At 34.4% G+C, this 13335-nt stretch overlaps 4 protein-coding genes across 4 annotated transcripts in view; all 4 read left to right on the plus strand.

The window, feature by feature from the left end:
* LOC114758457 (pentatricopeptide repeat-containing protein At1g62670, mitochondrial-like) overlaps positions 1 to 13335 on the plus strand; it is a 53752-nt gene that overhangs the window by 36037 nt on the left and 4380 nt on the right. The window lies entirely within an intron of this gene.
* LOC114758458 (putative pentatricopeptide repeat-containing protein At1g12700, mitochondrial) overlaps positions 1 to 13335 on the plus strand; it is a 38577-nt gene that overhangs the window by 17394 nt on the left and 7848 nt on the right. The window lies entirely within an intron of this gene.
* On the plus strand, positions 3 to 1337 carry LOC114758446 (pentatricopeptide repeat-containing protein At1g62670, mitochondrial-like). Its single transcript, XM_028947479.1, has 2 exons — positions 3 to 539; positions 912 to 1337. The coding sequence occupies exons 1-2, from the start codon at positions 3 to 5 to the stop codon at positions 1335 to 1337; spliced, it is 963 nt and encodes a 320-aa protein (XP_028803312.1).
* LOC114758448 (nonsense-mediated mRNA decay protein 2-like) lies at positions 12138 to 13162 on the plus strand. Its single transcript, XM_028947480.1, has 4 exons — positions 12138 to 12631; positions 12790 to 12871; positions 12968 to 13062; positions 13156 to 13162. The coding sequence occupies exons 1-4, from the start codon at positions 12138 to 12140 to the stop codon at positions 13160 to 13162; spliced, it is 678 nt and encodes a 225-aa protein (XP_028803313.1).

The following is a 13335-nucleotide window of genomic DNA, read 5'->3' on the forward strand; positions in this document are numbered from 1 at the left end:
AAATGCATCACAAAAGCTTGACTCCCGACATTGTCACCTGTGGTTCCCGTGTCAATGGTTTGTTCAAGTCAGGTAGAATCTCTAGTGTGCAAGATCTTATTTATGAGATGCATGCTAGTGGCCTTGCTCCAAATATGATATTGTGCAATATCTTATTGGATGGATTGTGCAAAAATCAACTTCTTCACCAGGCAGTTACATTATTTAAGCAAATTGTTAACCTAAGAATTCGGCCTGATACTTACACATATACCATGCTAATTGATGGTTTGTGTGTGGGGAATAGGTTAAATGATGCACGACAGATTTTCCAGCATCTTTTTGTAAATGGCCATCCTTTGGATGTGCAAACATATAATGCTATGATCAAAGGGCTTTGTAAAGAGGGTTTGTATGATGACGCAAAGGCCTTGCTCTATCGAATGAAAGAGAAAGGATGCCTTCCTAATGGTGTAGCTTTTGAAACACTCATTATACGTCTTTTGGAAAAAGGTGAGAACGATGAGGCAAAGAATTATGTTGACGAATTATTCATCAAAGTCTCTTGAAACGTTAAAAGAAGGTTAGTCACTGTACTCCAAATTTTGTGTCTTTTTTTTTTTTTTTTTGGAAAAACTTTTGGGTTGTACTGGCTTATTGCAATTTAATATTTTTTAGTCATATATTTCATATATATTTATTGTTTTACTCTTGTTGTAACTAGTGGTTTCTTTTTTCCCCCCTCTTTGGCTTGACATCAGATCAGAGCAGAAGGTGCCTCACTCTAGTGTTGCAAGCACATCCAAAGTTCTATGCACCCTAGAATTTTTTTTTTTTTTCCCAGGTTGATTGCTTTGCTTTTAAAAATCCAGATCATCAGATTGCACACATATAGGCTCTTTTAGGCTTAATATTTAAATCTATTTAAACAGCCTACTTTAGCACGAGAACTTATAGGTGCAAAATTTGCTTGTTCCAGGTATGGAACAAAAAGAGAGCACAACAAATTATTCAATGGACCATGTGCCCAACAGGACAAGCAAGTTGCTGAAAATTCAACTGGTGGAAGATCTTGTTCAAAGACTGATTGCAAAGCAAGCATGCGTGTAAAAAGATGGCTTGATGAAAAATGGGTAATACATAGTTTTGTGAAGGAGCATGATCCTGAGCTTTTACCAGCTCAAGCTGTCAGTGAGCAAACAAGAAAAATGTATGCGGCAATGGCTAGGCAGTTTGCTGAATACAAAACTGTGGTTGGTCTCAAGAGTGAGAAAGTTCCATTTGACAAAAGCTGGAATTTGGGCTTTGAGTCAGGGGATGACAAGTTCCTACTTGAGTTTTTTGGTGCAGATGCATAGTACGAATTCAAACCTCTTTTATGCGGTAGATATTGGTGAGGATCAACATCTGAAAATTTTTTGATGGATTAATGCTAAATGTAGGCATGACTATATGAACTTCTGTGATGTAGTTTCTTTTGACACCATCTATGTTAGAAACAAATATAAGTTTCCTCTTGCACTTTTTGTTGGAGTAAATCTGCACTATCAATTTTTACTATAGATCTGTTGTTTATTATAGAATTTGCCTTAATATCAGATGAAAGTCGTAACGTGATGCAGAATATCTGTTGTTTATTATAGATCTTGTTAATAAATGGTAGAAGGGTTTGGTGTTAAAGATCTTGTAGAGGTGGTTGATTGTATTGTAGTTCTGATTCTTTAGGCTACATGTTCAGTTGTAATCAGAGTATTGTAGTTTGTCATGAAAATTTTTGAATTTCTTCATTTCCCATTAGTTCATATTTCATTTATGGTCACTTTCTTTAGCTTCTTTCCCCCGGATAAAAGGAGGAATTCCTACATTCACTCCTTGCAATTAAGGTAACTAGTCAAAATTTGTGCTTTAGCAGATGCCATGATGCTTTCTGATTTGAGTTTCCTTTAGTTCCTTGCTCATTTACAGAGAAGGAATGAATGAAGGACAAAAATCAGGTATGAAATAAATGTAATGACTTTGATTCAATTATATAAAGTGCATGATGCCCTTTATACTTTATGAATTACATCTCTGTAGAGATGTTATTTAAGAGATTCAGTTCAATAGCTTCCTTGAATATCTTTATGAGCTTTACTAACTTTCATAGGATTGAAGATCATATGGCTGATTATCCTAACCTTCTTCGTCTTCCTCCTCCCCTCCCTTGTTATCCAGGAACTTGTTCGGAAATACTATAATGAAATGAACATAGGAGTTTGTCGCTAGGTATTTGACCAAATAGGATTGTCCAGTTTCTATATAACCTATCACTAAAATGCCCCTAAGGGGGAATAGGGCTAAGTGGAGCAAAAAAAGTTTTCCATGAAATAGGAAATGAAAACTATTAGCCCCACATGGGGCTTGCGAATAAGTGATTGTCTAAATTACTGTAATCGATTTTTGAAGCATAAGAATCAAGTGATAATTTTATGAAGCACAATAGATAATTGATAAATATTAAACGAATGAGTTGCAATTTTTAGAAGCATGGGTCAAGTGGAACCTCTATTAAGCATGTTTGGCAACTAATCACTCCTTTCTAAAGCCATTTGTCTTATTTTTGAAATTATTACTTGTTAGACTGTTTAAAGTTTTGTCATTAGCATCTTGTCATGAATAATTTAAATTTTAACAATTTAACCCTGCCCCTTGGATTCATAACCTTCTTTATAAAAGAAGATACATGTGCTGTTGAACCAAAAAGTTATTACGTATTAGCAGTTGTGGATAAAGTTCTACAAGAAACAATAAATTAGGTCATATTAGTGCCAAAAATCTGTACAGTTTATCGGTGGATTAATATTCCAAAAAGATCCTAACTAAATTATATAAGATTAAGGTGCAAATTTGTCTGAAGAGTTTTCACTCGAAAATGTTAGGCACTCAAAAGTTTTTTTTGAGTTTAATATTATTCTTAAAGTTTGAAATCCAGCGCTGGGCACTTATAATATTGAACATAAAAAAATTTTCAAGTGTCAAGTACTCAAGAATAAAAGCTTGCCAAATAAATTTGCACTTTAATCTAATTATATATATTAGGCATTTTTTTTAAAAATCATCGTTTACTTGTGGGTGTCTAAAAGGCAGCATAAACTAGTTCAAGCATTTCAAGTTAAATTATTAATTACTAAATTTTATGTTATATACTGATACATTATATATAGATAAATTTTCTAATCAATGAAACTTGCCATAAACCCTCTCATATATTATGTCGATGCATATGATCTTTATGCTATTAATTTAGTTGCAAATTGTCCGCAGAGAACTTAAAATTTCGGAAAATTATTCACGTATAACTCAGAATTTGATGTTATATACATGGGAAAATAAAATTTAAGAGAGCATATAATTAATGATTAGGGGGTTTTTTTATTAGTTGTAAAGGTTGATAATTTTATTTGTACGTTATTTAAAGTTTAACAGAATTTTGTTTAATTTATTCTAAATGCTTTTTTTAAAATTATTTTTGTTATTAATTTTTTTTCTGAAAATTTTACGTCTTTCCAATTTTATCATTATTAACTATATAATGGTAGAGTTTCCAAAACTATAATGTAGGTTACATTAAACAAGGAAAAGGATAGATTTGGGGGGGGGGGAATATTTTATGTTACAAGATTACCTATATTTTGATGGAAACACTGTTTTCAGAAATTGTCTTTTCTTTTTTTGTGACTCTGAAATTGTCTTGTGTTTATGAGTAGAGAGTATTTGTATCCCTTTGTACTGGCTCACCCAAATTCCCCAATATTGATTTAAATTTTAATAGCAAAACAGAGGAGGGACAATGACACATAAAGAAACCTGAAAATATGAAATGCCAAAATAGGAAGCTTAGCAAATGTATTGACAAATTGGGAAGTATTGCCTGATGAAGGATTATGCAAATGTTGATCAATTATCAAAAAGCCCTTCTGTCAGAGTTTGAAAGCAGAGAGAGAGAGAGAGAGGCGCAAACTAGCCACTCGTGCTTCCTAGTTTCACGCTTCCACCATCCCCATTGCTGTCCTAAAAATGTCGGCAAGTTGGATAGTTGATGACCCCGAAATAGTGTGTACGTAAGAGAGCAGAGGATTTTGAAGTGGAAGGTTGTTCTGTTTGAAGGGCGAACGTCATCGCCTCTGTCTGATTGGGTGGAAGGATGAAAGTTGGCGGTCGGTGATTTACCATTGCAGTTAACAAGCATCAGCGGCATTTCACTGAGGTAAGTTTAGGGACTTAAGTTTCGTGCTGTGGTCGATGTTTCTAGGTGAGTGGGGGAAGTAATGATTAAACAATATTTAGAAATGACACGATAAAGTCCGTGAATGATAGGAATGGTGATTAAGGGTTTATGTTGAGTCTCTGTGGCATGCTATTTGTTTTTTATAACGAAGTTGTGAACTTGACGTTAGGAAAAAATGGGTTTTCAAATGAGTAGAAAAATTATCTAATTGACTAGAAAGATTATATGAACGAACAGGAAATGACAATAACATACTAGTAAATGACTATAAAGGAACTTGAAATGACCATATTCATAGTAATGACCTTACTGTCAATCTATAATGGTCATATTGGTAATGACAATGAATTAATTAGAAACGACCATATTTGTACTAATGACCTTACTGTCAGTCTGTAATGATGATATTGGTAATGACAATGAAGGAACTGGAAATGGCCATATTCATTGTAATGACCATATTCTCAGTCTGTAATAACCATATTCATAATGGCCATAAAGGAACTAGAAATGACCATATTCATTGTAATAACCATATTATCAGTTTGTATTGACCATATTCATAATAACAATGACGGAACTGGAAATGACCATAACATATTTGGAAAGAACTAGAGATTTAGTATATATATAACAATTATGACTTAATGATTATACATTGATGACTATGCAGAATTAGATGAGATGGTGTTAGAAGAAGGGGAAGGGTCCACAAGCAAAGGAGTACAAAATGGGCTTGTGTTGTTTAGAAGGGACTATATGGCAAAACGAGGGGAGAAGTGTAAAAATACAATAGAAGAAAAAATAGAAGTGGGGAAGGCATAGAAGGCGCTAAGTCAAGAAGAGAGAGATGGGTATAATGAGAGGGCAAACAAAATGAAGAGAGAGAAAGGTGAGAAGAAGAAGTATGATGTTCCTTTGTACACCAGGTGCTCATTGATCGGATTTAAGTTATTGGCTGAGTATGTGAAGAAGAACAAGCAGTTAAGGTAGAAAGTTGAGAGGATGAGATTGCGAACTTACTTAATGTGAATGTGAAGCAACTTCCACATGATCTACTTAGTGTCATTGTTGAAATCCTATGACCCACCAACACATTTTTTTACCATTAGGGGGCAAGGGAGGCAATTGAAGTAAAAGATATTTATGAGTTTCTAGGTATACCTCACGGTGGGGAGGAAGTCAAATATGATATTGGTGAGGATGACCCAACATATAAGAGGTTAAAGGACAAATATTGGAAGGTTCTATTTACCCCAGATACTGAAAAGGATATTATCTGGGACAGAAAACAACAATGTTGAGTTCCTATTTATACTTTATACAGTTAGAGCTTTTTTATGTCCTGGGTCAAGCATAACTGTACATTTAAATTTGTTGAAAGTGATGCGTCACACGATGGATGGGTTTGGAAAATATGATTGGTCAACATATATAATTAAGAACCTGTGGAAGGAAATGAGAGACTTTGTGAAAATGACAAAGAAGAAGAAGAAGAAGAAAGGCACTTGTAATATTGGAAAGCGTCTTTATTTGCTGCTAGTAAGTCAATATTTTTATTGGTCACTATAATTTTGTTTTATGTTATTGTTGCAAAAGCACTGATGATGCCTCTGTCGTTAAAGCACTCAATTAAACTAGATCCCAATTAATTTATAGTTTAGGATCAATCTAGGTCATTACTTCTAAGGAGCAAGTTATGAGTTTCTTTACATAAAAATTTATGTGATAAAAAAAATGAAATAAAATAGGCCTAAACTAAAATGCAAAATTCCAATCTTAAATGCAAGATGCAAATGTCCTAAAAATCTATATAAAAATTTAAATTAAAATAAATGAATGGAAATGCAATTTTTGGGGGAGATTTTTTTTGAAGAAAAATAAAAATGGTGAATAGAAAAAATTAACTAGAGAACAAAGAAAATTAACAAGTAAAATTGAGAAGTTTTTCTTCAGGTATGATAGAGGGAACAACTTAGATTTCGTATAGATTTAACCTTCATAACCTTAATCAGTTAATTAGACCAAAGAAAAGTGATAAGAGTGTAGAATTAATAAATTTAATCACCTACCTAAAACAAAGGGAACCCTCAATTTCAAAAACCCTTAAACTATTAGAGAACTCATAACGGTACAAGGTTGGTTAATTAAGTTTATTAAAACCAATGAAAATAATTCAAATTGATTCTAAAAATTATGTTTGAAATTATCCAATTAAACAATCGGACAATTAACTAACTTAATCAAACAATTAAGAGGCAGAAGAACCCAAGTTTTGCAATTGAAACCACATTGATAATTAAATTCATAATGAAAACTCAATTATAAATTCAATTAACAATACAAAGCTTCATAAATATAAATTCCAGCAAGTGTTTCAGCACAAATAAAATCCAAATATCAATCCAATCCAAGAATAAAAATGACAATTTAGAACTAAATTGTTTCACAAAAAATACAACTTAAAATTATTTAAAACTAAATAATCTCAAGTCTTTGAATTAAAACAATAAATGGAATATCATTTCCTTGTAGTCTTCAAGTGCTCGCCTAAAGCTCAAGCCTCCTCCATACTTCTCCCAAGTTATCTTCCTAGCAAGCTTAAGCTTTCATCAAATTGCCTTCTCCAAAATTATTAGATGCCACAGCTATGAATCGATGAAAGGTGATGATGATGTGAAGATGGAAATTGAATCGCCTCAAGGGAATAGATGAATGTGAGAGAAAAATGGTTATTCAATTGCTGATGGGTTGTCTGACATGTGAAGGATGGAAGTACGTGGGCACTGCGTAAGAGTGAAGAGGTTGAATAATTCCTTTTTGATCGAAAGGCCTCAACATGATCGGTGACTTTAGATATTAGGCGTGTCTGGAGGGATTATTTTTAATGGGAGAAAAAGAAATTTTCTTGGATCCAAAGCTCAATTCCATTAGTAATTAATAGGGGTATTCACGAGATGAGATGGGATCGGGACGGGCCGTCTTGGTCCCGTCCCAGTGAATAGTGATGGGACGGGATTTTTTTCCCGTGTCCCGTCATGTCCCATGCCTCTCCCACCCCCCCACTATCCTTCTAGCCTTTAGATTTAGGGCGATGCGGGATACAAGGGCAAGAATCATGACCAGCAATCAATATTGAGTATTAATAATTAATTCCCCTGCCTCTTTCAAATTGAATTCGGCGAATAGGTTTGAACATGAGAATCGGTGGCAAATAACAATAATTGTGTTTTAATTCTTCAACATCACATTTCATCCAGACTTGTACCAAAAAAAAGAATTAGTGTATGGAAAACCAGAGGAAGCTTTCACCTGCGAGCCTACGAAATGCTGAGATGATGATTTAGGTTTTAGACGATGACTCGTAGTGGAGGAGAAGAGAGATCACTTCACTCGATGATTGAGTCAAAGGTTGATGGCAGGGTTTGAGGGGTTACTGCGCAATGCTGTCAGAACGAAGGAGCTGGCTCCCCTACAGCCTGTACATGGGGAGAGTTGAAGGCAAGGGCAACAAGGGACTCTGTGGGTAAGGGCGATGGTGGAATCAGTGAGGGCTACTCGCTGCTGTTCAAACGAGCTTGAATGACGGAGCTGGGTCGACTGTCGAGACCTACCAGGGAAAACTCAAAGGCGAGGGTGACGGCGGGGTAAACTGTGGGTGACGGCGGGGTGAATGAGGAGCCCTATCGCTGCTGTTCGAGGGAGTGAGCATCTCGAACAGAGCAGAGTGAAGGCAAGAAGGTCATAGTGCGGCGACGGTCACGGCAAGGAGAGTACTCACAGCAATCAGTAACTGGCGTCTGGTGAGAAGGAGACTAAGCAGGAGGAGACGAAGGCAAGGATCTGGAGAGGCCGAGACCAAGAGGGAGACAGAATGGAACAGTCATTTAGGGCATCTATAAAATTCTTTGTATTTTATTTTCTTTGCAAATTGTTTTTTAAAATTATATACCCCGGGATAGGACAACCTTGTCCCATGTCCCGTCCCATCCCGCACAGTATTTTGTCCCGTCCTGAAGATTTTTTTGTCCTGTCCCGTCCCGTCCCAAAATGATCAGGACTGGGACGGAACAATTTGAACATCCCTAGTAATTAATTGACTCACTTGATATTAGCCATTGGATTGTGCTTAAATTCCAAGAAACAATCTTGTACCATTGGATTTCTTATATGCTCTTTATTACTTACAAGAATTTAAGTGTATTCATTAATTAGATTATATCCAAATATAATATAATCTATATCAAAATTAAATATTAGATATGCACAAAAATTAGACAAGAAATTGCAAAACTTTCTAAAAATATGAGACTTGTTTCCAAAGAAACAGAAAAAGATTAATTCCAAGTCAAAAATAGGAAATCACAAAATATTTAAATTTTTAATCCAAAATCTCAATTTTTATGAAAAATCCAAAAATTAACCAATTAATCTAATAATGCATAAAAATCCAATTAAGCTCAAAATTATCATTTAAATCATAAATTAATGTGAAATAAAATATATAAAATTTAGGCTTTATCAATGACCTATATTTATTTGGTTTTACAGCTCTATTTTGCTGAGTGTTTCCCCCTGGGGAAAACTATTGACCAGGGTTCAACAAGCCCCATTGAATATTGAACCGAGGAGAAGATAAAGGAGAGGGTGGAGAAAGAGAGAGGTAGCAGCATGGAAATATTGTATGGAACCAATGGCAGTGAGATTTACTCAACAAGGGATGATGACAGTTCAATGCTGCAGTCTTTAGATCTGGTATGTGAGAATTTAGAAAATTTAGCTAACCTGAGCTTAAGGGTATTAGCAAAGTTGATCCTTAAGATGACAAGACTTGATTAGCAAATGACTAGTCAGATACTGACAATGATAACAGTGATTAATTTGTTTGATATCTTCATTTATTGTGTATGCAAGCGTTGAAGGAGTTGAAGGCTCGTTTCATGAAGAAGCTTGAAGAAAGCCAGAGGATGTTGATGAAGGCTCTTGATGATGAGCTAATAAAAGTGCAGATTGGATTGAACGCCAAAGTGAAGGGGATGGGAAATGAGAATGCCACCGCTAAAGAAGGGGGTCAAACAGCTCGTGATACAGGTGGTAATGTTGCTAAAGAAGTTGAGCACGTTGACCGAGTGGTGGAGGAGATTGCAAGAGAGGTTGCAGCGGGAAGTGGAGATGAGAAACTTGATGAGAGTTGAAAAGGCCTCTTCTTAATACATAATTATAAAACCATTTTTAAAATGATAACTATGGCAGAAAAAGAATTGAGTTAGAGCATTAAAATACTATCATGGTTATAAAGAATTTGGCTTATTCCGAAAACATCCCAAGTGGCTCAGGATACATAAAACACCTATGAGTTTAACAAAATGTAAGACAAGGACTCATGGCACAGTAACCGCCCACAAGCCCAATATAACATTCATCCCATAAAGACTTAGGGCACAAGAAACATAGGGTGCTCAACCCAGCCCACAAGTCATACACATAAGAGTATCACATACAGTAGAGTCTTATAGCCTTCACCCATTTTAACAGTATTCCATCAAATACAGTCATCCAAACAAAAGAAAGTATATGTCAACACAGTCGTGAGTCCTAAGATGGCAATATATATAACATTACATGCCTAAACCAAAAGAGGACTACTAGGCTATGCTCGCCTATGCCTCTGGTTGCTTTCCTTCACGCCAAGCCAAACTAGATGGCTCTCCTAAAAAGCATTGAGGAATAGCGGGGTGAGACGTCAAGTCCCAGTAACCAAGTATTAATTTATAACATATACAAGTAGGATGGCAAGTTGGTGAAGTAGTGCTTAAATATAGTTTAAGAAATAAATGATACTTTAATAGATACAATCACATAAAAGGAGTATATCTCACCATCCACAACACAATTCATATAAAAGTACATATATGCAACAACACAATAAAATATGCTCTCCTATCACCTTGCTCCTCCTTATGACTCTTTGACAAGGGCCCGGGCTTTCTGTGCTGAGTAACCCGGCCAAAGGTCACCTTACTCACATCAAGTAACGGGTCCCCTCTTGTACCTACACTGCCCAAGAATGGACTATGGTATAAGAGGTGTCTACCCAAGAGTTCGTTCTCAATTCTGGGCTAAAAAAGGGGAAGAACTACAGGGTCTAACAAAAAGGCCAAATACTGGGATTCGTAGTGTAGGCATGCCGTGCAGGCTTTAAGAACAATTATCCTCCACATATGAACCCCATGCATAGTCACAATATAAATCAAAATATCATAATCTTCAAAGTAAGATGATATAATTTCAAACAAAGTATAACACATTTTCATTTCATTTAATAACATAATATTAGTATATTAAATTCAATAATCCAAGAAAACATAATTCCCAATAAAACACAACTCAAACATAATTAAATCAACATACTTTCCACTTCACCAAAATTTGTTATATAATAAAATATATATTTTATTCACAGGCATACTTTTACAAATTAACTTAAGAAAATAAAAACATAATAAATACCTTACAATCCAAAACGTGTATATAAAATAAATTAACCCCGGTTACCTTTACTCCAAGCTTAACCTCACAGCTTGAGAAATAAGAGCACAAATTACAAACTCCGAAATACAAGATAATCTACAAATAATATAGATACAATTTAATATACATACAAATAATTAACTTAAATTACATAGAATTTATTATTATTAATATTTATACATATATTTACTATCCAAAATTTTTTACTTCAAATAACAATTTTTTTCTACCCAAATAACTCATTTAAATTATAAATATTTATAAAATATTGTTTTTATCTAATATTATAAGCATCTCAATTTATAACTTAAGTTTCCAGTTTCAAATTTTTTCTAATAATGTAGTCTTAACCTATTTTACATTTTAAATGGATTAAAATATCAATAATATATTAAGTAACCCAAATAAGTTATTTAACTTAAATTTAATCTGTAAAAACATTCTATATATCTTGAATAATACATTTTCCAACTAAAATCTTAGTTTAAAATTCTCAAAACAATCAATAAACAAATATAAACCAATTAAAATTTCAATAATATATCAAACAATCCAAATAAATTATTTAACTTAGTTTTAATCGGTATAAATTTGATATATATAATAAATGACAGATTTTTCAACAACATAAATTTGATTTTAAATACCATAGGTAATAAATGGACAAATCTAAACTGGTTAAAATTTCTTAATAATAAATCTTTAAATTTCTACGGTCAAATATTTTCGAAACTCAATACTTACTCTATACCCAAATCACAAAATTTTCTCCAAACATTATAATGATACTACTAATATAAAGCTCTAAATATATAGGAAATATTCATAAAGAAAATTTAATAGAGAGAAGTGTTTTTATGTACCTAAATGATCTCCCAACACTTGTATTGCTCTTCGAAATGCTAACAGTTCTCTTCTTTTCTCTCGATCTCTCCTTCTACGCCTCTCACTCTCTCTTTCCATTCCCTGCTATCACTCCCTCTTTTTCTTCTTCAAATTGCCAACTGTCCTCCCCAAATTTTCTACCTTCAATAAATGACCTCCCCAAAATTCTTCTCCTTTATAAATGCCTCTTCCCATTTTCTTCCTTCTGTCAATGGTCTTCCCCCCATAATTCTTCTTCCTCTCAAATGGCATCAGCTTTTCCACCAAATTCGGTGGAAAAGCTGAATGCTTTGATTTTTTTTATAAATAATAAAGCATTATTATTTTATAATAAAATATTATTTTATATTATTTAATTAATATATATTTTTAATATTTAGGATGTTACAAGAATGATGGCAGCAAAGGAGATGACAAGAACGATGAGGATAAAGAAGAACATGACTTTCATGATAGGGAAGGAGGTCATGCTTACATGGTTGAGGAAGTGGAAGATGAGGATGACCGTGATGGTCGTAGAGGTGATGATGACAACGATGAGGACGAGGATGAGGAGGAAGATGACCATGATGACAGGAAAGAAAGTCATGATTATGTGGTTGATGAGGAGAAAGATGACCATGATGACATGGAAGTAAGTCATGGTTATGTGGTTGAAAAGGCGGAAGATGATGATAAGGAGGTTGAGGATTCAGATGATAAGGGTGAGGAAGACACACATGTAAAAATTGCAACCCCTACCAATCTTCCTTTGCTGTTGGATCGAGAACGGGAGAGCAGTGACAGTGGGGAGGAAGCAAGACCTAGAAAATCCACTGAACTGAGGAGGTCAACAAGGGCAAAGAGTTCAACAATTAAATCTTTGTGGATGGAGTTCCAGGCAGCTTCAAGGATGAAGAAGCCAAAGGAGGAAAGGGACATTTTTTTCACTTTAATATCCTATAGACCCAAGAATGAGGAGGAGGGAAAGTAGGTATATCCCTGGTTAGCCTGAGTTTTAAATGACATGGTGTGTACTAATAATGACAGCAATCGAATTGAAAATGACAATAAACTATATGGGGATGACAAATGATGATGTCCCCAACACCATACTTTCTGTTACTAACATGTGACAATATTTGCAGGATTGTCATTAAAATGTTTGATGAAGATATAGACCGACAACAGCTATTTTTCCTGAGTGGAGTGAATAGAGTAAATAACAGGGTATTTTTAAATGCTCTGTCTCTACACCCATGCTTATGTTTGATAATATTTGGTAAGATTATTGTGTAAGAATGATGTTTTCACTGTGCAATGTAGGTGTTTAATTTGGTGTGCAAGGCAGTGATGGAGGACATGAAGACAAAGTTGTGGCCAGGGAAGAGGCACATCTTCAATGTGGATTTCATGATAAGGTTACTTAATTCCAAATTCAAATATCAATGACAGCAATGGAATTGGAAATGACTTATTCTCTATTAATGGATTAACAATTTTATGTCATGCAGAATATGATGGCACATGACCCAACCTAGAAAGTTTAAAAATATAGGAAGCTCTTTCTTCATGAGTTTGTTGGCTATAACTTAGGTGAATGTGAATTCATAATTGGTCCTGCTCTTATTGGCCAACACTAGTTTTGCGTTGCCATTCAACCCAACACATTGGATTTCCACATATTAGACTCC

Source organism: Neltuma alba, unplaced genomic scaffold (genome assembly GCF_004799145.2).
Source record: "Neltuma alba isolate B1F8T4 unplaced genomic scaffold, ASM479914v2 tig00010701_pilon, whole genome shotgun sequence".
NCBI lineage: Eukaryota > Viridiplantae > Streptophyta > Magnoliopsida > Fabales > Fabaceae > Neltuma > Neltuma alba.